Source organism: Cheilinus undulatus, linkage group 3 (genome assembly GCF_018320785.1).
Source record: "Cheilinus undulatus linkage group 3, ASM1832078v1, whole genome shotgun sequence".
In the NCBI taxonomy this organism is placed as follows: Eukaryota; Metazoa; Chordata; class Actinopteri; order Labriformes; family Labridae; genus Cheilinus; species Cheilinus undulatus.
The window spans coordinates 13,011,862-13,036,893 of NC_054867.1; the positions used below are offsets into that span (position 1 = coordinate 13,011,862).

The following is a 25,032-nucleotide window of genomic DNA, read 5'->3' on the forward strand; positions in this document are numbered from 1 at the left end:
TCTTGAATCTGCTTTGTTTGACAATCCACTGAAGGCTGAGCTCAACCCTGTTGCTTCTGCACCTTTTCTCACCACACTTTTCTCTTCTGGTCAGCTTTCAATGAATATGCTTTCATACAGCCTCTGAGAATGGCCTTCCCTTTCAGCAGTGACCTTCAGTGGCTTACCCTCCTTGTGGAGGATGTCAATGACTGTGTTGTGGAAGTCTGTCAAGTCAGCAGTCTTCCCCATAATTGTGGTTGGTTGTGTGTATGGATGTTGAAGTGAAGAACTTTCTGGAGCTCAGCAAAATTAGGGGGGGGGGGGGGGGGGGCTAAGGAGGCCAGCAAAATTACAGTCCATTGTAAAGTCAATCTGTGAAAACCTTTTTTTTTTTTTAACCTGAATAAGAACCACTCTTATCAAAGCAACATTTAACATTTTTTATGTATTCGTGTTTTATATGTAGTCTTCTTCAACATGTGAACACTTTTTTTAAACAGAGTAAAAAGTGAAGTGGCAAAAATGTGTTTGGTGGTAGAGGTGGTAAAGAAAAAAAAACAGAGACACAAACAGGCAGAGAAAGTGGTGAACAGGGTTTAAATAGTGGAAAAATGGATTTAAAAGGTGGTGAAATATGATTAGGAGCCCAGCCACATCTGTGTGCAGGGATGGTAGTGTGTACTGAACCAGAGTGTGCGAATGAAGGCTTTGCAAATTGGACTTTTCCCACAATATTCTAATATTCGGAGATAGTGGATTTTAGACTTTCATGAGCTGTAAGCTTAAAATAAGAAAGTATTGAGATGTTTAACATTGTATGACATGGATCTAGAATAGTTGGAAACTTCCTGTAACTTCCTGAAATAAATCAAAGGACAAAAATGAACTTTTATTTTTTTGAGATTCACCTGCAGGCTAGTGGTTTAAGGTAGCAGACTAGTTTATGGGAAACATGGTGGCATGTGGCCCAAGTGGGCAGCATAGCAACACAATATAAATGTAAGCTAGCAGAAACAGCTCCTGCATATTTGATTCCCAACAGCTTAGACATTGTTGCTCTAACTAACAGAGCTAGCAGGCTAACACTGGTAGCATATGCTAATCTTAAACTGGATGCATATAATTTCTGGTGGACACAGCGACATAACATTTGGCTGGCTTAACTAGCACAAATTATCACAAAAACCTTTAGTTAAAAAAGACAGACTCACAGTTATCCAAAATATCCTTTTTATTGCTTTTGAGAGGAATTCCACATATTTTTATAGATTTTGTTTCATCTTTGTTTAGTAAAGATGCAGTTGGGCTGAAGTTTTATTTCTTAGTATTGTGAACATGAATTTTTTTTTAATTATCGATTATTACTATGTCTATATTAAAGGTTTCCATGACCTTTCAAAAAACTTTTGAGTTATTCAGGAAAACTCTCGTCATACATTTAACTATTTTATTGCAAAGTGGACAGTTTTACTTGGCGAAGGCTCTGTTCAAAAGATGCAGCCTATAGCTAGCAACCTCTTTATAGACACATTTATGACAATAAAATGGTCTAAAAGCTGTTAATTCAAATCTGAATATGAGGGTACAACAAGCTTTGTTATAAAGGAGGAGGCTAGGGGGGAGGAGGTTAAGCTTGAAACACAGGAGCAGCAGCAGCAGCAGCTAGGTGCATCAGCATGCGTGTAAGCTTCGTTTCTATGAGTGGTATGTCTATTTCTTCTTTGCTCAAAGATCTATTAACTTTGTAATGTCGAACATCTTTTCTTTATTTAGGATCCATGAGCTAGTTGCACAAGATAGAAAGGCATTTGTGTTGCATTAACAGCTGTGTATAATATGATTTCCACAGGTGAAAAAATGTGAGAAGATTGAAGCTGAATTCATCCTTTATTAAATGTTTAAAGTGAAGTAATCTACAGTGGTTTGACAGCAACAGACAAGCCATTTATACAGATGAACATTGTCACTCACTGACAGCAGCAAGAATACTGTCCTCTAGAAGACTGAATATATTTTTACATCAACATAATGTAAAGGCAAACAGCGAGATGCAACAAACAAGCATTAAATTAATCTTCTGAAAATGGGGTTTAAACATTCACTTCAACTAGGTAGTATTTTTCTTTCAATTTCTACCCAACAGTGTAGTGATGCAGCACATCAAGGTTTGAGAAGTGAGCAGTCTGCAGACTTGTGAGATAAAGGTTTCTTAGAGGCAGCAAAAGCTTCCACAAAGCAAAGCTAAATATCAACAGGCAATCTACACCTCAAATTCATGTGAAAGACCTGATATGAGGAATGTTTTGAATGAGAAGAGACATTCAAATTTTATACAAACACAAACCAGATTAAATAGCATGTTTACATCAGACAATGGACCAGAGTTTAGAGCCGTTTCAAACCCTGATTATGTGCCAATTTAATCCTGTTTTACAAAACTTAATTTTGGCTGTATGCTCTTTGTTTTCTGGGGGTAAACGAGAGGTGTTTAAAGTTGGGGATTTGGACGAAGGGTTTGAGCTGCCATCAGGTGCTTCTGCAGAAGAACATCAATCCTTGCCCACCTGGATATCAGGTTACGAGCCAGGACGTCACAAACAGCACAAACACAAACATGCTCCGTAGTAGTAAGTGTTTGAGCTCCTCTGAGAAGACAGGCTGGTGGAGCCCAGAGGAAATATCAGCAGAGTAACCCCGCTGTTCAGCAGGCTGTGCTCATATCTAACCGGCTCAGCCAGAGTCTCACTAAGCTCATCCTCTCCGCTCCCAGCGGGCCTATGTGTTTTCAGCGTTCAGACACTGGGTTTGGTGTTAGGTTTTTGTCCTGAGGAAATGACTGCCATGTAAACTGAGGAGCTGGCTATGAGGCTGAGCCTAACGGCTGGCTGAGAAAGGATGGTAGGTTAGTCTAATATGAGAGCAGCCCGCTAAACTAGCAGGGTTTAACCTCAGCAGCCAGCCTGGGTGATGTCTCCACCTGAACTCTTGGTCACATCCAAAGTGGTAAAGACCTAAAAGGATAAAGGAGAAACCACAGTCAGGCCATGAACTCTTTTAAAAAAAGCTTTCGACAACAACATACCTCACATTTTTATAAAACATCAGCTAAGAAAACAAGAAAACACATCCTATCATGGTTTAAACACATATCTCAGGAACATCAGCATGGGAAAGTGTCCTGCATTTCTTTGAGATCAAGATACGTGGGTCAAACTTTAATACAAAGTGGAAATGTGTGTAATTGAAAACATCAAACGAGGTAAATGAGCTGTTAAATGTGCTGCAATTACCACCACTACATTTACATACTGAATGTACTGTAGATATGTTTCATTAGGCTAATTAATTCAAAGCTTGCATCAGAGTGGAGCAAGAAAACATTTTAAATAGACACTGATTACTCAGCATGTGATCATTTAGCAGAACTACACGATTGAAAACAATCAGCCAAGACAGACAGACAGGTTAATACTACATGTTAACGCCTGTCATTGCTCTTATATGTTATGTCAACATCCTTGTCTGGCACAGTCACCTTTCAGACGGAATTAGTCTGAAAAACCAGCCAAGTGAGAGAGCAGGAAGTATTTCAACAGATAGCCAAGGTTTGTGACTAGAGAAAGCTAATTAAAGGGCAGGAAAACTGATTTTTTTTTCACCATTGTTTTATAAAGGTCTAGGATGGATGACATTTTATTTGCAAAATAGAGAAGTATCTTTTCATGCAAACTAGTACACCAGTTTTTACCAGATTTGTATCATTATGTAGATTAGCATCATTTAAAACGGGATAATTCATTGTCCTGAATGCGTAACCATGCCGTGTCAATGATTCTCCATACCTGGGTGCCGTTATTCCCTAAGTTTTATGATCCTGTCCATATGCTCTGCACCAACAGAAAGTCCAGATAAAGCCTGGCACACTAAAAGATTTTTAAAATCTTAACCACTTTTGAAAATGCTAGAGACCACATACATGATGACAGATACTGAGATACAGATTTAACTGTTTTACAATTGGAGTGTTCAAAAGTCCTGGGCAATTAGCAGTTTCAATTTTTATTTTATTTTATTTAATCAGGTTAGTCCCACTGAGATCTCTTTTCAATGAGGATCTCACCAAGACCTGAATTGCAACTTTAATTTAAGTTTCCCAGGATCATGAAAATAAGATCATTGTGGTTAAACGTTTACAGTACCACATGTTGTGTAGCACTTGTTTTATCCATAGGTTTAGTTATGCAGTAAAACTTGCCATGTTTGATGTGATATTTTCACTTTGAAAGTAATTATCTTTTTATTCACTGTTATTGTCCATCATTACTTTACATATTTATATTTTTTCAATCCTCTACAGGGTTTCCCTCCAATTACCTAGGCTCGGCGCTCCACCATAGTTTAATTTCTATCGCCATAGCCTTTTTTTTCGAACTGTCAAAATTTGTCTCCCAGGAAAGCATGACATTTGCAGGATCTTCACTGGCTTTGGTCAAAGGAGGAGAATCTGGCTGGTATTTCTATGCCAATGTAACCTTTTGGAAGATGTTACTCTGGTTTGGAAAACCTGCTAATAGAGTAATTTGAATACTTGGAAAAATCAGGCTACTGTTCACTCAAATCACTAAGTAATGCATGATTATCACCAAGATTATCACTAAGTGATCAAATAACTGAAAAAGGTGTAAAATGTTTGAACACAGTGCTGTTTGGTCTTCATCAGTCTGTACCATTCTGATTTTGGCTCAAGAGTTTAATTAAAGTTTTGAGTTATCAAGAAGCCACAGCATCACTACACAACACTACATACCTGATACAGGTATGTAGTGCACTAAGATTTTAGGCAAAGCAAAACACAAGTACAAAAAGCTTTTTCCATTAAGACATTTCTAAAAATGTGACTTTCTAGTCAGCCAGAAGCAACAGTGAAAAATCTGTTGACCAAATCAGATGCTGATATTCAGGGATAGAAGGTAAAATGATAATTAGCTCCTCTTCTGGCAATGCAGGTAAAATGATGTCTTACCTCAGCACATGTTGGGTGGATGCCTATAGTGTTGTCCAGCTGCTCCTTAGTGGCGCCACATTTCATGGCTGCACCAAAGCCCTGTGTCACCTCCCCGGCGTTTGGACCCAGATAATGGAACCCAATGACCCGGTTCTAAAGTGTGACAAGTTACAGTAACACAATTATTGGAGTGACAAAAGCTACAGATTTCTGGATGATTCGGGAACCGATACAGCTGCGCAAAAGGAGTAGTGATCTTACGTTGTCCAGTTTGTTGCAGATGAGCTTAGAGTAGCATTTGTTGTTGTCCCTGCCGGGGACCGTGAACTCCAGAGGCCAGAAGAGACTGTGGAACACCTGAGCAAAGACAGCAGAAACAACAAGTGTATTTAATACCAGAAGTACAACACCAGCATCAGCTTATCAACAGAACTTCTGCTCTATCAGGTCAGACAGGTTTTTATCATGCTTATAATTATGGCACACCGTTTGAAACTGATCTTGAATGCCCTTATAAAAAAACTAAACCTTGAGCGTGTGAAAACAAAGCCGAATTTTGCAGTTCAGGGGAGGTATTAACTGAGCATGAATGTACAGAGAGGATCATATAATTGTAGGGTTGTGGAACACATTAAATATTTCCAGCCTGGCACTGTATTTAAAAAGAGGAATTAGCTTGCAGGCTGTTCCATGAAAGAAACCACAGACAAATGCGACTAGACCTGTTTAACTTATAAAACTCATAAATACAACCTTAGCTCAACTTAAAGCCAGGACAGATTGGCACAGGTTGAGGAAGAAAAAAGAATAGATACAAGTTTTCAGTTTTGTGAAAAGTCTTACAGGTGTTGGTTTACGACAAAGCACCGCTCCGGTCACAAGGCTCACCGTCACGCAGACCAGATAGCTCATTAATTATTCAAATGTCTGTGTGGCATGATGTGTTTGTTACCTCGATGTTTTCCTGCCCATAGAGCTCAGTGGCTCTCTCCTCTGACAGACCACAGGCGCCGTACTCCAGCGGGGTGAAGACGGTGGTGGGAACATTGATGTAGTCACACTGATGAAAACAGAGATGCTTCTGTTATCACATGAAGTATAATATAGAATCTAAATCCTTCACAATCCACTGTAATATAATCTGAAACTAGTTTGGAAGAGTCTTTATCCAGCTTGCATTTGTCATCTATAAATATATTGTGGATAAACAGTAGTTACTGTGACTGTGCTGATGCTATTGAAAACAGATAGACACATATTTTACACATCAAAAGCAGGAAAAAAAAACTCCCTCCTTTAGTTAAGGTTATCATTTGGACTCTTCTTATCCTGATCACTGTGAACAGACACAATTGATCTTTAAGAGTAATTTGCACAGACCCCAATAAATGCAGGAAAATAGTTCAGAGAGAATATTTAAGTAAAAATTAAACATTTTCGAATCATTTTTATATTTTTTATGCCTGTGCATTCAAAACAGACAAAGTACAATGTCAGGCTCAATTTGATTATGTTTAGCATTAACAAAAATGGATCTAAATGCCAGACCTAAATGCAGGTGGCGCTGCACTTGTGACGACATGCTAATGGCATTTCTTCCTCTTTAGCCAATAGGAAATCGTCTAGGCAGTCTTGTAAAAACTGCTGGGAAAATCTCAGGAAGTCAGCAGGCTGAGTTAATGGCCATTTATAACAGGTAAGTCCTTAGGAGGGCTAATGCTATATTGGATTGTCAAAGTCAGACAGTCAGAACAAGTCTGGGATTTTGCCTTTAGGTCATCATTTAAGGGCTCCTGTGAGAAAGACTAAGAGACTTCAGGTCTCATTTATCCCCTGTGCAATTTATTTACTTAAATGACAAATAGCCCTTAGGTTGCACTGGGTCTTCTTGCACTATTATTGCTCTTTTGCACATCTTAACACTGCATTGTGGTATTTTTTCCATTCTGGTGTGAGCTCTGGACGGATTTTTCACCACTGCTTTTGAGTATATTGCTCATGATTTTGTGTTATTTCTTTGTTGTACCTGACTTTCAGGCTTTTTAACTGGGTCTTATCTCACTGCTGATGTTGTCTTTCTGTGTGCTCCTGCTGCAAAACTAATTTCCCTTTATGGGACACTAAAGATAATCTAAATCAGGTTTATAAATGAAAGAAATAAAATATGTATTCAGAGGAATATGAAGGACCACAGACTTCAGTCATAAACCTGCTAAGCTACAGAGAGCACAAACAGATCAGGATAAGAGAAAAATGAAAGTGTAGAGTGAAGAGAGCCAGAAAATGGCGTCATGGCGAGTGATCTTGTAAGCAAGTAATACCAAACATGTGTTTATGCAACATTTTAAAGTTTGTAATCACATAACAAAAGTTTTAACTGATTATTTAAAAGTAGTGACTGAAACTGACAGTGTGCCTGAATTAGTTAATTCACACAGTCCAAAAAAAAGTAAATTAAGGTGTAAAAACAATATGAACACAAAGTGACTTCTGCATAGCATCACTGCAAATGACTGCTGTACATTAGACTAAGCCTGTCATAGCCAGGGCCCTTTTTGTGATGTATTATGACATAATTTGATTTTTTTATGGTAGAGAATCCTCTTCTCTTATCAGTACCTCCTTTATTTGGATCACAGTGTAATATTTCAGTGGGGTTGCTCATTGTATGACAGCATTAAACTGAGCACCATCACTGATAAGAGTTAAGAAATAGACAGTCTGGAAAGATAGGAACTTCTGTGATGATTCAGTAATTACACAGTCAGTGTGATAGTCAGGGTTTCAGAAGTGTTCTCCCTACTGTAATCACTTAAAAATCTAGCATGTTTAGAGTAAATCCAAAGCTGACTGTGTTGTCTTCATAGAAACGTACCTTGACTTTTGAGCCAGCATAAAGGCGTCGTGCAAGCAGCTTGCCAGCCTGGATGGCCACAGGTGTCAGCTCCCACTTGCCTTCCAGGATGTCTCCGATGGCATAGATGTGAGGCACGTTGGTCTGCTCTTCATCGTTTACTGGAATTTTTCCATTTCTAGAATGATACAAATGAAGAAGAAAAAACATTAGCCAAGATTTTCTTGATTTTTCTGGCAGAATAAATTTCCATTTAGCATGGCTGTTATATAAAAACTGTCATAAAAGGGAACATCCTGATTAATAATATATTTACTTAGTCTTAAATTTCATAGTAAGTTAATTAAAAAAAAAATAGGTGATTGAGGTGCGGGGCTTGGAAACAATACAACAGCACTATAATTTAAGAACAGGATTGTCCAGCCCTCACAAGGTATTAAGACAGGTTGTATTCTGCACTGTGCAGCAACAGAACAAACCTGCTGAAGGCCCCTGAACCCTGTGTCCTTTGGCATTGGCCTCATATCAATACTCCTTAGGTCATATGACTGGGGCATATGACTCACTGAGCACTCCTTTAAGCCTCATGCTATCTTAATCCCTGCTGAATTTGTAGGCTGAGCTATTCAGTCATTCATAAAATAGCTGACAGACAACAAACCCAAAGTAAAGGCTAAGTTTCTCATGCTTCCATTACTGAAATCAGTCACTACTGTATTAAATATACAGCAGTTGTTAAAATAGTTCCAGTTTTCTAACAGGGGTATTCATGACAGGCGGCACCCTAAATGAGTAGAATCAAATGCAGACATAATGGAGGCAGCATGAAAAATTCTTCCATTTGGATAATTATTTAACCAAATTAACAGCTACTGTTACACTGTGCAGCGGCCCTCCCATATTGGTAATAAGATTTCCCTCCACTTGACTAAATCCCCCATGGCAAACTCACACAACCCCTGCAGAGAGCCATGGGACAGCAATACTGCTGAATCACTATGACTGTGCCATGAGTCTTAAAGGTACAGGGCGCTGCATGTGTTTGATTGGACATTATGTAAACATAGAAAGACACAAATACAATGAGATAACAACATACTTCGGGTTGACTTTCACCCCCGCCTTGTCGAGGCCAATCTTGTCTGTGCATGCGTCTCGGCCCACTGCTATCAACACCTGGAGAACAAAGAAATGGCTTGTTTAGTTTAAAGGAAGTTCTCTGGTAATTCCTGTAGGAATGTTGCAATGCTTTATTTGCGCAGGAAAGACCAAAGGCACTGAAGCATGTTAGGATCAGTTAAGCAGCTCAGCTTTTAGATGATTTAACACAGTTTGATAGCTGAACTACTAAAACAACAAGAAAAAAAAAAAAACACTGATGAATTTGCATTTACAATAACTTCAGTGTTGAGTTCTCATGCTGCTTTATGAACTCCTGTGTTTCTTAATTTTTTTTCCCCATCAGAAAATATAGACTCAGGCCTGCAGGGGGGCCACTGTTGATCTGTGGTGTGCTGCTCATCAGCACTTCAAATTCCAGTTGTAAATGAAATAATGACAACATAACCTTGCATTATGGGCCTAAGCTGTATGAATGTTTCACCCTTCAAAAAGAGGTCCCCCGCCAAACATACTGTTACCCACAGATAAATTAAAATTCACAGCGCTTTAAACTATCCTGGGACAAATATTATCAACAGTACATTTTACTCCTTGGAGGTATCTGTCTACGAGTCCACTGTCATCTGTTCTACCTTTGCAGCCATTTCTTGCCATAATGGTGGCTTTTACGCTTACTTCACACATACGGTCAGCTGCCTTCAGCCTTCTCCTTCACCAAAACTTAAGGGCCTTCATTTATCAAATGGGCGTACACCAGAAATTTGTGTGTATGGTCATTCCCACACAGATCGGCCTTTATCAATCTGAGGTTGGGTGTACGAACTGTTCAAATCCCATGCCAGGTCTGAGCTTGTGTACACAAGTTTTCAACTCAGTGAGAACTATTTGTGCAGCATGGATCTGGTGGTGATGGAATAGATATGGCTTTTAAAATGTATTTAACATCACCCCAAACTACTGAAAATCCTTATGAACAATACTGCATATTAAATTATGTGGAGCAGCACGAGCTCTCTGTTGTTTTTACTGATTCTATTGGGCTTCTTGCATTGCATGCATGCAACCACAGCTGGGATAAGCTCCAGCCTCCCACAACCATGAACGGGATAAACAATGTAGAAAATGGATGGATGTTTGGAATGAAAGCTATTAAGATTATAAATATTATTTATAAAAATACTTAATTTTAATTAGCTATGGGATATTTCAGGCTTTCTTAGATCTTGTTTAAAGTCTTGTGAACAGTCAGAAAAGAGCAGTTTATCTCTAGCATAAACAGGTATATCACTGTCTGCCCCACACCACCTATAAATAGCCTCTAATTATAATAATAATACTGGAGGTACTGCAGCCACTCTCTTCTCAGTTAAGGAAGTTTCAGGATGGTCTCCTCCTGTTAGCATGCTGTTTCTCTTAATTACCAAAACCTGATTTTTTTTTTTTTGGTATCTTAAGAACTGACCATGTTTTCTTAAAACCCAAATGTAACTGATACTAATTATGTCATAACCTGAATGGAACGCACTGTGATAACAAGTTACATTTCACAGATGTAGGCTAATAAATGTAATATCCTAATATCAGCTGGAGTTCAGTTGCTCACAACAACACTGTAAACCTCTGCCATGATTTTCTTCCACACATGGTGTTTCTGATACCCTCTAATGCCACTCTTCAGGCTAAAAAATAAACAGATATTTAGTTTTCCTTTACTTCTCTGACCTGGAGAATGAAACCATGACAAAGGGATCATGGTGTCATTGCTGTACTACATACCTCCATGTCCTATACTCTGAGGGCGAGGCTGGGCGTGTCATTTAAATTCCGATTGTTTTCAGCCCCCGTATTTATCAACACCGACTATCTCCAGTCACTAGTTTTGCTATTAGCTGGATAACGTGTATAATCAAAACAAAGTGTGCTAACTGGTTCTAACAGTGCTGGCGAAGATGTTCTGAGAGTCTGCCTACTGTCGGTCTCCGCAGGTTTCTCCTTGTGCTTTAAGCTCATGGTTAAACAGCAAACTAGCATCTCTATGCTGTGCATGTTATAGTCATCTTTCCATACAAGTTCTTCTAGACTTCACTTTTCCTGCTCACAGCCAATGCAAAGCACCTGGGACAAACTTTTGTTTGTTATTAGCTTTTTGAGTAATGTGTCCCTTGTCAGTTACCGTAGCTGCTGTAACTGTTGTTGTAATCTGGCTTCTGTGTATTATTTATTCTTTTTACTTCTTATTTTCTTACCGAGTACTTCTACTTAGGGGAACCCAGAAGGTTTTGTTACACATGTAACACTAAATAAGTTGAACTATTATAACCTAAAACACTTACTCGAGTAAGACCAGCCATAATGAGAACCTGAGTTGTTGAGGACTGATACCTATCCCAACAATAGAATCTGAAACCTACATCTGGTCAGCTATTACAAATCTAAACAAACTTAGGATCTAGATCTGTTGTGACATAATTTTGCCACTTTAATCATCATTTGTTTTGTTAGAAAAACAACCACTTTGAGCTTCATCAGAAATTTAGATTACTTAAAGTGCCATTTTTGGCATCTATCTCTATTTTACAACAGTACTTTTCCCATTTAAAGTATATCTAATTCGCAACACTTCTTATTCGTTTTTATTACTGAATTGAGTCATGTATCCCCCTCTCCTTATTAATGAAAGCTCAACAACCAATACCTGAATAAGCTAGCTTGTGGCAGCTGAAGCAGCATTTAGTTGCATGTCAGTAATTTCACATGACGGAGACATAGAAATTACCATCTTATAGTAATTATTATACAAGGCCACCAATCCAGGTATGGTTGTTGACAGCAGCAGATGTTAGCTTCTTAGTCAAATATTCTGCAGACAGAAGATATAAAACTATACAGTCCAAATATATGGAGACACACTCTGTTTGCTTTGGCAACAGGAGCACGCCAACCCCGCCTCTTATCTTCAACGTGCATAATTTCAGGCTCTCAAACCTGCCTAACTGGCAAACAGAACAGCTGGGTAGGAAGCATGACCAGCTTGTTCGGCTAAGGTTTACATTTTTATTCTAAAGGGTTAAATTCCTGTTTGGGTTTACTCACAGACCTTTAGCTGGTGGATTTGTCCATTTATCATGAGCTGCCTGGCTTCGATTCTAAGCAGCTAGGTCTTTAAAACTTTTGCCAGATGAATTCAAAGGATTACTTCTGTTAGCAATTCTTCTTTTTACTTAACCTTAAACCATTTTGCACTCAGAACATTCACATGAAAAATAAGTAACACTTTTAAATAGTTTTACCACCAGTAACATGTAAAAGCACGGAGGAAAGGAGGAAGAGATAAAGCTTTACATACAGTGTTGTACTCTCCCTCGATGATCTCATCTGTTTCTGTTGACTTGGCGGTCACCTTCAGTCGTCCAGGTGTGCCTGCTTCCAGCTCCTCTATCTGAAATACACAAACACAGGTAAGTCAGAGGAAAGTAGTTGAGCTTTTAAAAAAAAGCAATTAATCATAAGTCTTATCTCTCAGTTTAGAAATAAAACGTATGAGACAACATAGCACAACAATATGTACAAATATGTTGTGACTGCAGTCTGCTGACAACCTGCTGTAGCAACTTAGGCAAATGATGAATGTCGTTCAGGAAACATCTTTATAAAGAACTTATGAAGATATATAAGACAGAGACAAACAGGTAAACATCAGCTTCAAAACCAGAGTGGTTCCATGACTGAGATTTTTTCACATTTTTGTTAACCAACGGTAACCTTTCTGTTTTAAACTAACCGGAGCTTATGTTGTAGCTCCCTCTGCTACTCACTTGAATTAAAGTGAGCAGGGCTGGCTGGTGGCAGAGGCAGTTTAAGTAAATGCTAGGGGTGCCACATGCTCCAGGGGGCACTGGCATAACCCTGAATATTTTAAAAGAAGCCCCAAATTTCAAACATCGACCAGACTGACAACTAGAGGTGGAAATCTTTAGGCCCCTCACGATTCAGTTATGATTCATGGGGCTACGATTCGATTCTTAATCGATTATTAATGCATTTTGATGTACTTGCCCCCCCCCATTTTAAAAGAAGACAAAAGTCAGTGTGTAAAATTAACATGTCAAATTTTCAGAGGCCACTTTGATGGTGCACATGATGGCATAAAAATAGGGCTTTTATAAAAAAAAAAACTCCTGGGAGAAACCCCCCAGACCCTAAAGAGGTTTGTGCTGTGTCATAATAGACCAAGTATCTACCCCTTCTTATCTTTGCACACTGTAAAAAGTTAAAATCATTTTTTTTTTAATTCTGTGTTACTATGAAAAATATGAAAAAATGTACTCTTTTTAGGGACTTATGTAAAATGTATTAACAGTAATACCCCCCCACCCCACGAGCAGCGCTGTTGGGGGGCACCACTCACAGAATTATGCCAAGGGCACCAAAATGTCTAGGGCCGGGTCTGAAAGTGGGTGAAGTTTTGGTTGGAAGGGAAGAGCACACACTTTATTGTGACAGAGGGTAAGGTGTGCTGCATTTATCAACACAGAATGGAGCACAGTTATCATTTAATCTCATTTATCTTGTACCCATGATGGTGGGAAGCCAAAATCTTTTATTAGTCAGCTCAGTTGAATTGAAAGCATATCCTGAGGCTTTGTTAAATTATACCTCTGCCAGTGCAGGTAGCTTTCAAGATACTGAAAAATACCTTCAAGGGCGCAGCATGTTTACTAGAACCCAATAAACCAATCAAATCAAACTATTTTGATAGAAAAGATTCACTTGAGGCAGCTTTTACACACAGTCTAGCAAACACTCACTTTTAAAGGGATATGTTTGCGGATGAACTTCACTCCGTGCTCCTCCATGTAATCTCCAGCACGGTTGGCCATGTCCTGGTCAAAGCCTCTCAGCAGAATAGACCGCACCATGACGGTGACATCCAGACCAAGGCCAGCAAGGAAACCACCGCACTCCAGAGCCACATATGAAGCCCCAATCACCAGGGTCTTTCCGGGGCAGTAAGACAACGAGAAGAGGTCATCACTAGTGGAGAAAGAAAAAAAAAGAAGATCAAGAGTTGACCAAACAGGATGAGGGTAAAGGGAGGAGCAGTGGTATTAGAGTATCTGTTTAAGGGATTTCCTGCCTAGTTTAAGATAGTAAAACTGAATCATGATGCAATTCTTGAGAACGACAAATCACTGAAGGTTAGGCTTTGTGGTTCTGTGTACAGCATGAGTGATTGTAGGTTGCCAAAGCTGCAGCATTAACACCAAAGACACCACAGGATAATATTTAAACAGCTGTTCATTTGATGAATAAGGGTGGGACACCTGCAAGGGATAAAAAGCTTCAGGATCATAAAGGGTGTGTTGGTGTTTTTTTTTTTTAATATAACACACAATGGTGTGTCATGCGTCTTTCTACATCTGCTGAACCAAATCATTTGGTCTAAAAATAACCACGGTATGTAGCTTCCTACATAGCTTGTCATATGAGCAGGCTTGCAGTTTACAAACACCCCCACAAAGGTATTGTGCTCTCACCTGGTGATGCAGTACTCTTTGTCTCCAGGGATGCCAAGGTAGCGCGGCCTTTCTCCTGTAGCCAAGACAAATTTAGCTGCCGTGTAAAACGTTTCCTTCCCTCGTTTGTTTGTTGCCTGTCAGAAAATACCAACGGAAGCTCTAAAATATTTCTGTAGCAGGTTTATCAAGATTGAGAAAAAGTGGCATCTTGAGTGAACTTGGCAGGAATAAGACCTGTTTTACATCACTATACACTGCTGCATATTGTGGTTATAAAACTGACAATAAACAAGCAATCCCAGTAAAACATCTGTAAGCACATTCTAGGTTCTGTTCAAAAATATTCATACTAACCTTGATTTTGTGTGGTTCAACAAACTCTGCATAGGCGTTGACATAGTTGACATTCTTGTCTCTAAGTGCTACCCTGTAGCCCCAGTTCAATGAGCCAATGTAGTTGTTCACCGCCGTCTTCATCGTCTCCCAGTTATGTTTCACTGAGTTAACACAGACAAACGGCATCAGTGAAAAGATGCAACATACTCAAAGATGAGGCTTGCCTCTGATTTACCGTGGCAAGCCGGAGCGATGTCCCCCCTTCTCGACCTCCTGGGTCGTTGTTCTGAGCGCTCACCTGTTTCTTCAAACTCCCAGCCAAACTTGCGAGCGTCCTGCATGGCCGTGCCCAGCAGGGCTGTCTGGTGCATTAGCTTCTTGGGAATGCAGCCCACATTGACACAAGTTCCACCAAGACCTAATCAACACATGAGGAAAGCAGAACAGGAAAAAGTTCATATAAAAAAACAAATTAAGTTGGAATAAAAAGTACAGTACAGCTATCTGACTCAGTGTCCTTAGGAGGAGATATCTTACCCCAGCTGGTTCCCTTTGGTGTGGGCACAACATAGTCCAGTACCATGACCTTCTTCCCCAACATAGCAGCTTCCTGATGTTAACACAGCTAATGTTACAACACCATCACACTAATCTGTAATTTTCAAGATTGCATTTCCTATGGTCTGCAGAAACTAGCAGTTGGTGGTTCAAATAAGAGTAGTTACTGATTACACAAAGACAAGGTTTGCTTTAGTTTCACTCTGATTCTTTGAAAAACCACAAGATTACACAACAGAGCAACAACCCCCCTCATAAAGTGTCAACAGGTTTTAATATGTTGTCCTCAATTTTTTCACCTTTGAACAGGCAAGGCCTCCGGATCCTCCTCCGATGACAATTAGGTCATAGTCATATTTTTCATTGTCTCCGTTCAGCAGCTGCTGCAGGCTGCCGTCTTTATGAGCCTAAAAGAAACAGTGGCACAATGTTGTTTTTTTTGCAGCACATAAAAGTCAATTATGTACTTACGATAAACAATTAAGATTAGACTGACTATTCAAAAAATGAATGAATAAATGCTGGGCAAAGTGGGAATTCGATGACATTATTACTTTCCTATCATTTTATGGCCGTTTTAACAACCACAAATACTACCACTAGACTACTGCCACTACAGTTATTAACTTACAGCACTTGCAGAGATGCAGTGCAGAAAAGCAGGAGTCAGATTCCACTAAAGATGTGACAAGAGAAGCAGTTAACTGCCCACACCCTGCCTGCACGGTAAACACATGAAAAATCTGCCAGTTTTCTGCCCATTAAAAAAATAATTGTTGATCCTGCCAAAGTTCATGGCAACAACCTAAAATGACCAGTTTTTCAGGTTTTGGCCAACAGAGAAACATCTTCACAGAAGCATCTTTTCTGCCAATGATACTTCTTGACTTTATTGCTCTGTGCTGCATGTTAACGAATTGCTGCTTATACCAAAGTGCACATCAAACTACACACCTCAGTAAAGATGTCCACACAGACAGGTGTTCACAATTTAAAACAGACGTGCATTGCTTAAGGTGCAGTCATTGCCACAGGTTTTGTTTCATATACACTCCCCCTCTTTGGGTGCAAGTACTGGAACTTCTGCATAGCTCAGGATTACAGCAGATATCAGCCTCTTACAACAAAGACCACAAATATTGCTCCTACTTTTAGTATTTCCTGTACATCTCACAAAGCGCTCTTTCATGCTCCACCCAGTTGGAGCTCATGTTTCATCAGTTAAAATAGCACTAATATGTTGTCATCCTGACTCATTGGGGTAGAAATGAAAAAAAAAAAATGCTGGTGCAAAGTGTTAGTGTAGAGCAAAAACAGTGCCCAAAAAAGATTTTCCAGTGACATGAATGAGGCTGACAGGTTAATACACATATATCTGAAATTCACCACATGTAAATTTAGAGTAAAGTCAGCCTAAACTTGCTCCAATCTTATCCACAATTGACAGTGACAACACTGTCACCTTTCAATAAATATGCAAAACCCTGTGGTTTGTAAGATAAAGAGGAGCTTATACTTGTAGTAGCTGATTTTCAATACTAAAATGAGGCCACAGTCTACAGAAAAATGACAACATCACAGTTTACCACAGGATCCAAAGCATCTGCATTTGATTTACAAGCTGATAGAGATTCACGGTAATATGTGCTGCTTCTCATGCACTGCATTTAAGCAGGTTTGTCGGCCCTCACAGATATGTGTCGAGCATCAAACCACACTCCACAGACGAATAAAGAGTACACTAAATCAAGGCCATCTTCCTGCAACAAGACACTTGAGAGGGCTTTATCAAGTTCATCATTTTCTCATGGTTCTGGCATTTGCTCTCAAGGAACAATGCTGCTCACTGGTAGGACATCTTGGCACTCTTAAGATAAACCCATTTCTGTGCAGCCATATCTGTTGTAATGATGGCTGATTGTGTCGTCTGCTTTTGTTTGGTTTGCAGGGCAGAACATATTGCGTACCAAGTTTTATGGAGAAATATTTGTAGGTTGAGCATTAAATGTCACTTGAGTCATACAGGCATGTTTATACACAGTGTCTGGCTTCTGAACAAACCACTTGTTCAGTCATGCAGAGAAAGCATATACAAGACTTGAGAGCCAAAGATCTCTAACAGAATCCCTCTGATACGGTCAGTAAGACGCATTTATTTCTTACCTGCATTGTTTTGTCACAGCCGCCAACATGCGTCTTGTTAATGAAGACGTTAGGAACAGTTTTCTGCCCCGTCATCTCGAGCAGCATTTCCTGGTAGTTGGGCCCATCATCTAGACAAAAGAATTAAAGTTGTTAAAGGATTATTTAGTACAATCTATTCCTTCATTTCCCTTCAATTTATCATTTTGTCTTTACAGATATCACTTCTCATACCAGTGTCGAACTGTGCTTATAATCTTAAAGCCTTTTACCAAATACGGCTATGAACTCAGCACCACCCCCCACACACACTTTTCATTGCAACATACTATAAAGAAGACTATTTCTGGTGAAACAAAATGATGTTTTTCTGGTGGCTGGTGGTATGGAATCCAAGAAAAGACTGATGTTATTCCCACAAAATATGAGAATTGAGAATCCAGATGAAGCTGCTGGCCCAGGACATAAAAAAAAGGTGTAACAGATGGATGTGCTATTTCCTAAGCTGAAGTGCTCTGGCCAGTGTAGTCAGATGTTTCATGTCAATGGTGATCAAGTTTATCCTTCATTTAGTTCATCATCATTAAGCACTGTGACATAACTTCAACAAACAGCAGAAAAGGAAATTACACGGGGAGACAGAGACGCGGACGATGGGGTTTCCTGAGATATGGCATGAGGCCAAGTCATCTACAGGGAGTGACTCAGCAGGTTTAGCGCTGCTGCAAAGAGAGACAACAACAAAGTCTGGGGTAAAAACATCCCCACTGTATTAAGGAGGACTTATATGTGGACATGTTGGTAAGAGTTTGGGGATTTAAATCATTTTGTCAGCATATTGGTGATACTCTCTTATTTACTTGAATGTGGTTAAAACTTTACATCAAGACAGTGTTTAACATATCACTATTATCTGCTTATTAACCCCCTTCAAATGTGGACACAGCAAAATAGGTGTATAATAAAGCAATAAACATTTATGGCATATTATAGCTATACCTTATGAAAAATGTAATCAAGCTATTGGACAAAAGAATTGCTGTCATATCAAACTTTCTTACTTTTTAATAGGTTAAATCGTTTTCAAAAATTGCAAAACCACCAGAAAACAATTTGTAATCCATCTGAAGCCCATGACTGGCTTTTATTAATACAAAAACTTTTACAAAACTTGACACAGCTTTGATATCCCCTTCCCGTAACACCTATTCTGTTTTTCTTTTTCAAATACATGTACCAGTTTGGTTCCCCTAAAACTGACATTTAATCCTGTTGTTGAACTTGTTAACAGTGAAATGAGAAGTGTTACAGTTACTGAAATATTGAAATATATCTCCATCTTACCTATGAGATCCAACTCCACCACATTACACTCGACCTTCAGCTCTTTGAACAAGTCTTTCACCTAAAGAGACAAATAAAAAAGTTTATGTCAGTAGTTTCAAGGCATTTTAGGACTTAATCAGCATGAAAAAACACTACTATACCACAAAATCCCCCTCAATGTCAGTAAAGATTGTTCTATTGTAAAGACACTAAATTCTCCACTTTACTCAGTGAGATTAGCTAGCAAACATTAATTTATCAAAGCAAAACTCCTGTTGTGATTTATTGCATACTCTTATTGTGACAGAAGAAGTTGCTAGAAAACTGAGTAACATAAGGTGGAAGTTAAAAGCATTAATTAGCTGCTACTATGAGAGCAGGTCTGACAGAACGTCTTAGACGTGAGGTCACGTTAGGTATTAAGTTAGCTATAAACTATGAATTACGTAACGTAAACCAACTTTTACAACAACTGTGTCCACAATCAGTTAAGCTGCCAACAAATTAGGGTTATAAATTTTGCTATCACCACAGTTACATCTTATATCAACATAAACTATGGTATGTTAAACAGTTTGGTACGTCAGTCTTTAGTCCAACAGACTGCGTTGACGTAGAAAGAAACGCCAGGAATTAGACCGAGCCCGAGTACTTCGCGGGAGATAATGGAAGTTTCCCATTTTCATTAGCAAGGTCTTCCGCTTTGGCATTATAAACAGCTTACCTTGACACAAAACGGACAGAAGCTTTTGCTGAAAACCATGACTTGATTGCAGTCAATAAGCTGCTGTATCCGACTTCGGAGTTCATTCTTCCCGGTGTCATTTTCGATAGGAGGCATATTTCAGCTATTTCCGTCTGCCTGCACAGGGCAAGCTTCGATAGACGGCAAATGGAGAGCGAGGACTAGACGGATTAAACCCCACCTACTCTCTTATGTAAAGAATATATCTTTCCTTATAACTATTGATACTTAAGCCCTGAAAAAACTATAAAACAAACGAGCCGAGGTTTAACCACGACCCCTCTCTCTCTGCTGTCAGTCGCCTCTATCAACCGCGCCAAACGTCTTTGGCTATTTCTTGTCTCGCTGCTTTGGGTGCGCTCGATCTGGGTCACCTTGTTCGACCTCATGTTCCACTGCTTGTCATTGTAAGCAAAGGGAGCACCGCCCAAGCGGGGAGTATTGTGCTTCAAAACAAACTAACATATCGAAAACGTCACAGCCCCAGAGTTGTCTAACGCCGGTACTTCAGTATTAAAGCCATCCCTGCAACACGTTCAATAAATATTGCTTAAAATTAAAGGGGCATCGTCGCTAAACATTTGAACTAAATAATCGTAATTAAAAACAAGAGTTTAGCACACTATTACTGAAAAACATGACGTTTCTTAATGACACAAATCGACTTTTCATGAGGTTAAACACACTTTTAACTGTTTTACAACATCTACAGAGGGGCGAACCCTTACATTATATTATAAAGGGTTATCCCCGTCACGAAGTTGGCTCAGACAATGTAATTGTCTTGTAATCAGAGCAACTGAACACCTCTGTCTGTCCCAGAAACCTTTGTCCGTTTCAAACTTTTGCATTTAATCAAGTAACGTGCAGACCACTACGTACAGGCCAGGATATGGTAGATAAGGTTACAGGCCCAGATCATTGCATGTGGTGTTGCACGAGGCGCTGATAGTGGGTGATCTAACGCCATCTGCAGGTTAAAGTGGCCCATGACACAAGCAGCAGGTGCACTCATAATCCCACTCAAAATGAACTGCTACCACTATAGAGTAGCAATAAAGCACATTTCCGACTTAATTGCACATTAAATAGTTTGTTCACAGTTTAAACTCAAACTTCAACTCAAAAAAATCTCAGATAACTGACTGCCCTGGGAAAAGAGGCTCTGCAACAAGGTAGCGTAGCATTTGTTTTCTCACAAGTTAATCAATTGATACACATTCATCAATGCAGCCTCTGGTAAATAAATAACTTAGGTAAAACATAACATTAGGGTACAAGTTTCACCATTAATTAGCTGCTTATTAGCATGCTAATTCATTACATACTAATAATAGTGCTCACAATGTGTTGAAGAATGACTACAATGCATTATAACTGTTTAAAAAAAATACACTTTGAAAATACAAGTGGCCAGCAAATGTGTTGCATGGTCTTCCAACCCTGTAAGTCATTATCAAATGCCTAGTGATGTATGAAACTATGTATTTAGAATATTAATAGACAAAATATTAGTAATTGCGTGTACATAATAACACATTATAAGCATTTTTATCAGTCATTATAGACACTGGCATTATATTAGTTATGATTACTGTTTTGAGGCATAACAAATAGACCATGGGTGATTATAGCTATGGTTAAACAGCATCATAGGTGTGTTATAATGCATTTTAAGTATACTTACAATAGAAAATAAAGGCAGGCTTCACAGAATGTGTTACCCATTTATCTTGCAGAAACAGTAACACTGCATTAGTTATGTGCTATATTGAATTATTAATTGAAGAGAGAGGTCAATTTTAGAATATAAAAATTACTAGCTTGGGGTACAAATATTAGTTAATAAGTGTGAAACTACTTGTGAATTAATAATGAAGAAGCCCTCATTTTAACCTCAATGAAATAAACAGGGAATAAATGTCCCATCATTGATTGAATCTTATGCTGGATTTAAGGATAAGGATAAACTTTATTGTCCCCGGGGGGAAATTTGTCATGGACATGAGTGTAGTGCTGCTCACAATCAATATATTCATCACAAAGAGAAAACAAAAACAAACAGGCAATACACAGACAGACAAGAGGTCCACATTGACCCAAAATAAGAGAGTTACAGGCAGAATATTGTATTGCACCTGCCCTGTTATATTGCACTGGCTTCCCTGCAGTAAACAGTTTGTAAAATATATTGCACAATCCCCTGGTGCAAGATGACAAAATGCCTGAAGAGAGCACAATAAAAAAAACGTTGTCACTGTGGCACACCAATGACACAACAAGATACCAATAATACAATAAAATACCAATGTGGCAGTGAAAAAAAATCACCAAACTTAAAAATTTATTAATATTTTTCCCATAATAAAGTGTATACCATCAGAAATAAAATGCTGGCAAAGAACAGTAAGCTTTATGAGTCACTTTCATTCAGGGTTCACCATAAATTTTTGCTGTCACCTTTGATTTATTGATCCTGTTTTGATTATAATGCATGCATAGGCAGGTCTGCCTATGCATGCATTTCATTTTTTCAGTGAAAAAGTACAACCGCAAAATTAATTGAACATTATTGTAAATGGACCAAACTATTATAGGGAGACACATGGCATGCATACAACATAAAATGCCAATTTCCTTCAGGTCACTCACAGACTCGCACAGTCAAAAACTCTGCTTTTATTCACACCTGAATCAATTACCTGGAGCCTGTCTTTATGCTCACAACAAGCCATGGCTCCATCTGCTGTTCAAAGTCAGAATTACACCCAAAAAATTTGAACATATTTTGGCTCCACCACCTACTTTACTAAACAGTCCACATGGGTGTCATCTGTAGCTACTCAGTACTTTGAGGTAAACTTTTAATGAAGTAGATTTTTTTTTACCTGTAATTTCTTTACAAGGGGTACACACTGAGCAGGTTAAATAGGCCAAACTACTGGACATGACAAACTTTCATGGACAAGTCACATAAATAATACAGTTGCAAAGATGAGCAGATGCATTTACACTATTAGAAAGAATACCTATCATTTAACAGAAAATGTAAAAAGCAAGTGATTCAATCTGTATTCTTATACCACTCTGAATACTGTCTAACTGTCTGGTCTAATGCATCAAAACAAGACCTTAAAAAAGATGAAGCCCACTCTGAACAGAGCTGCCTGTTTGGTGCTTCACGGCTCAGTGAGCAGCAGTTTGGATGCCAGGCTGTCATGTAAATGTGGAATGATAACTTTAGCTTCAGCTTTAAAGAAGCATCTTAACCTCCCAAAATCCTTCATATCCATACTCCCAGCTTACCTACACTAATATCAGGCACAGTTATGACACCAGACAAGCCTTCTTCACATTACCTCTGGCTAAATCCAATGCTTTGAAGAAGACTGTCTCTGTGGTCATGAATTAATGTCATGTTGGACCACATTTTGGAGCCCCACGCCCCACACCCAAGAATCCCTGAACCAAATATAATAATTCACACCACTTAATCCCAGAGGTCTGAAAAAGTAAGACTGTTGTAGTCAAGTAAAAGTAGGCCTATCGTTACTTGGGTTGAATTTTTTTTAAGTGGAAGTAAAAGTACTGGTGAATAAATCTACATTAAAAGTTAACTCAAAGTACTGAGTAGCTACAGATGACACCCAAGTGGGTTGTTTAGTAAAGTTCGTGGTGGAGCCAAAAGATGAGATTTTTTTTGTGTGTAATTCTGACTTTGAACAGCAGGTGGAGCCATGGCTTGTTGTGGGCATAAAGATAGGCTCCAGGTATTTGATTCAGGTGTGAATAAAAGCAGATAGTATTTGATTTTGTGAGTATGTGAGTGACCTGAAGGTGAATGTTTTCTGCATGTGGATTAATTGAGAGATACATTATTATGGATTGTGTTAATGTTTTGAAGCTATGTAGATAAACTGACATCCAGATTGGAAGAACAGTGGAAAGGTTTTTTTCAATGGAGCTGAACACGTCTGAAAATAGCTTCTTACATTCAGCCCCCTGTGAGCTTTTAGACAATATTGGACAGGTCAAAACTGTTCGCTACAATTTTAGTCTAAAATCTCAGCTTTGTCTACAGTACACATGAAGAAAACATCAGCTGCAGAACCCAGTGTGCACCCAATGAGGCCTTCTTGCTGGTGGAGGGGGGCAGGGGGGGCTTTGTCCTCTCTGAGGCTGCCAAAAATTAGATTGGCAAATATTTACCATGAAAAAGCAGATATTAAGAAGTTTATACAAATGTCTTTTGTTAAGAAAAGTGTGCATAGGCCTTTTAAGGGTTGTATCAGTGATACAATTAAAATGGATGTTGATTTTTGATGGCAGTGTGTCGCAGGGGGCTCTGCTTTTCGTAAGTACATGTAGGTCTGGCATGTTCTGATTTACAGCTATGGGTACCTTGTGCACTAAAACAGAGAAGAGAAATGAGATAGAGGTTTAAGAGAAATATATCAGTAGACAAATCTTAAATGAAGCTATGAAAGTCATTATTTAAAGACTGAAAATAAGAAGTGGACAATATCATACCACAGAAATAGTAACATGTGACTGTGGAAAAGTTTCAACAGCAAAGTGAAACACTCACACTCTTGTTTCATCAAAGTAGGAAAAAACTACACCAGGATGTGGCTTCATGTCTTGGTGAAAGATGTTTTTTTAGTGTATTTCAGTGGCTGCATCCACCAGCTGCCTCAAGATTCTCTGAAGTGAAAAGAGACAAAAACAGAGGTTGAAAGCATTGTATGCAGTATTTAATCTTGAGAACTGTGTATAATGTCATGTACAAGTAGCTAATTTCCTCTTAATCTAAAGTTTCCATCATGACCTAATGCAAATATAAAGATTACAAAGTAATATAAAAGCTAGTTTTAATCAATGCAACATATTCCCTAAAACCAACATTTCGTCTAAAACCCAAAACATTTTCAGAGCATTTTAACAAGAAATAAATTGATAAATACAGCCTTAGTAAGACCCCTTAATTTGCTGAATCTCTGAAAGTGGCAACAAGATCACAGGTAATGTTTTGTAATGAAGCTGATCTTTTGCCCTGGATTTGGTGTTGTTTATAGCTTGCAGGTAGGAAGTTTGAGGAAGTTAACTGACCCCCAAGTTACAGGACAATTGAACAACAGCTAATTTTAATTCTAGGACTATAATTATTTATATGAGGCTGTCACTTAAAACACCTTTACCCATTCTGATGTTTTAACTTCAGCTGATTGTCTTCACCATGTCTACATGCCTAATGCACTGGTTTCTGCTTTGTAATTGGCTGATTAGAAATTGGCATTCAAAAGCAGCTGAGCAGCTGCACAGTTGTAAGCAAGCAGGTTCTTGGTTTGAATCCCAGTCGGGCGGGACCTTTCTGTGTAGAATTTTCATGTTCTCTCTGTGCATGTGGGAGTTCTCTCCAGGTACTACGGCTTACTATCAAAGT

The 25,032-nt window shown here is 38.8% G+C and overlaps 1 protein-coding gene across 1 annotated transcript; it reads right to left on the reverse strand.

The window, feature by feature from the left end:
- Nucleotides 1-1,850: 1,850 nt before the first annotated feature.
- txnrd3 (thioredoxin reductase 3) lies at nt 1,851-19,916 on the reverse strand. The gene is made up of 16 exons (XM_041782816.1): nt 19,569-19,916; nt 18,863-18,923; nt 17,540-17,649; nt 15,676-15,783; nt 15,356-15,428; nt 15,117-15,236; nt 14,837-14,979; nt 14,501-14,616; nt 13,772-13,997; nt 12,310-12,402; nt 8,941-9,017; nt 7,863-8,019; nt 5,940-6,047; nt 5,249-5,344; nt 5,006-5,140; nt 1,851-2,993 (listed from the first exon to the last, which is right to left on the reverse strand). Exons 1-16 carry the CDS (start codon nt 19,683-19,685, stop codon nt 2,931-2,933), a joined length of 1,803 nt encoding a protein of 600 aa, XP_041638750.1. The 5' UTR covers nt 19,686-19,916; the 3' UTR covers nt 1,851-2,930.
- Between the last annotated feature and the right edge of the window lie 5,116 nt (nt 19,917-25,032).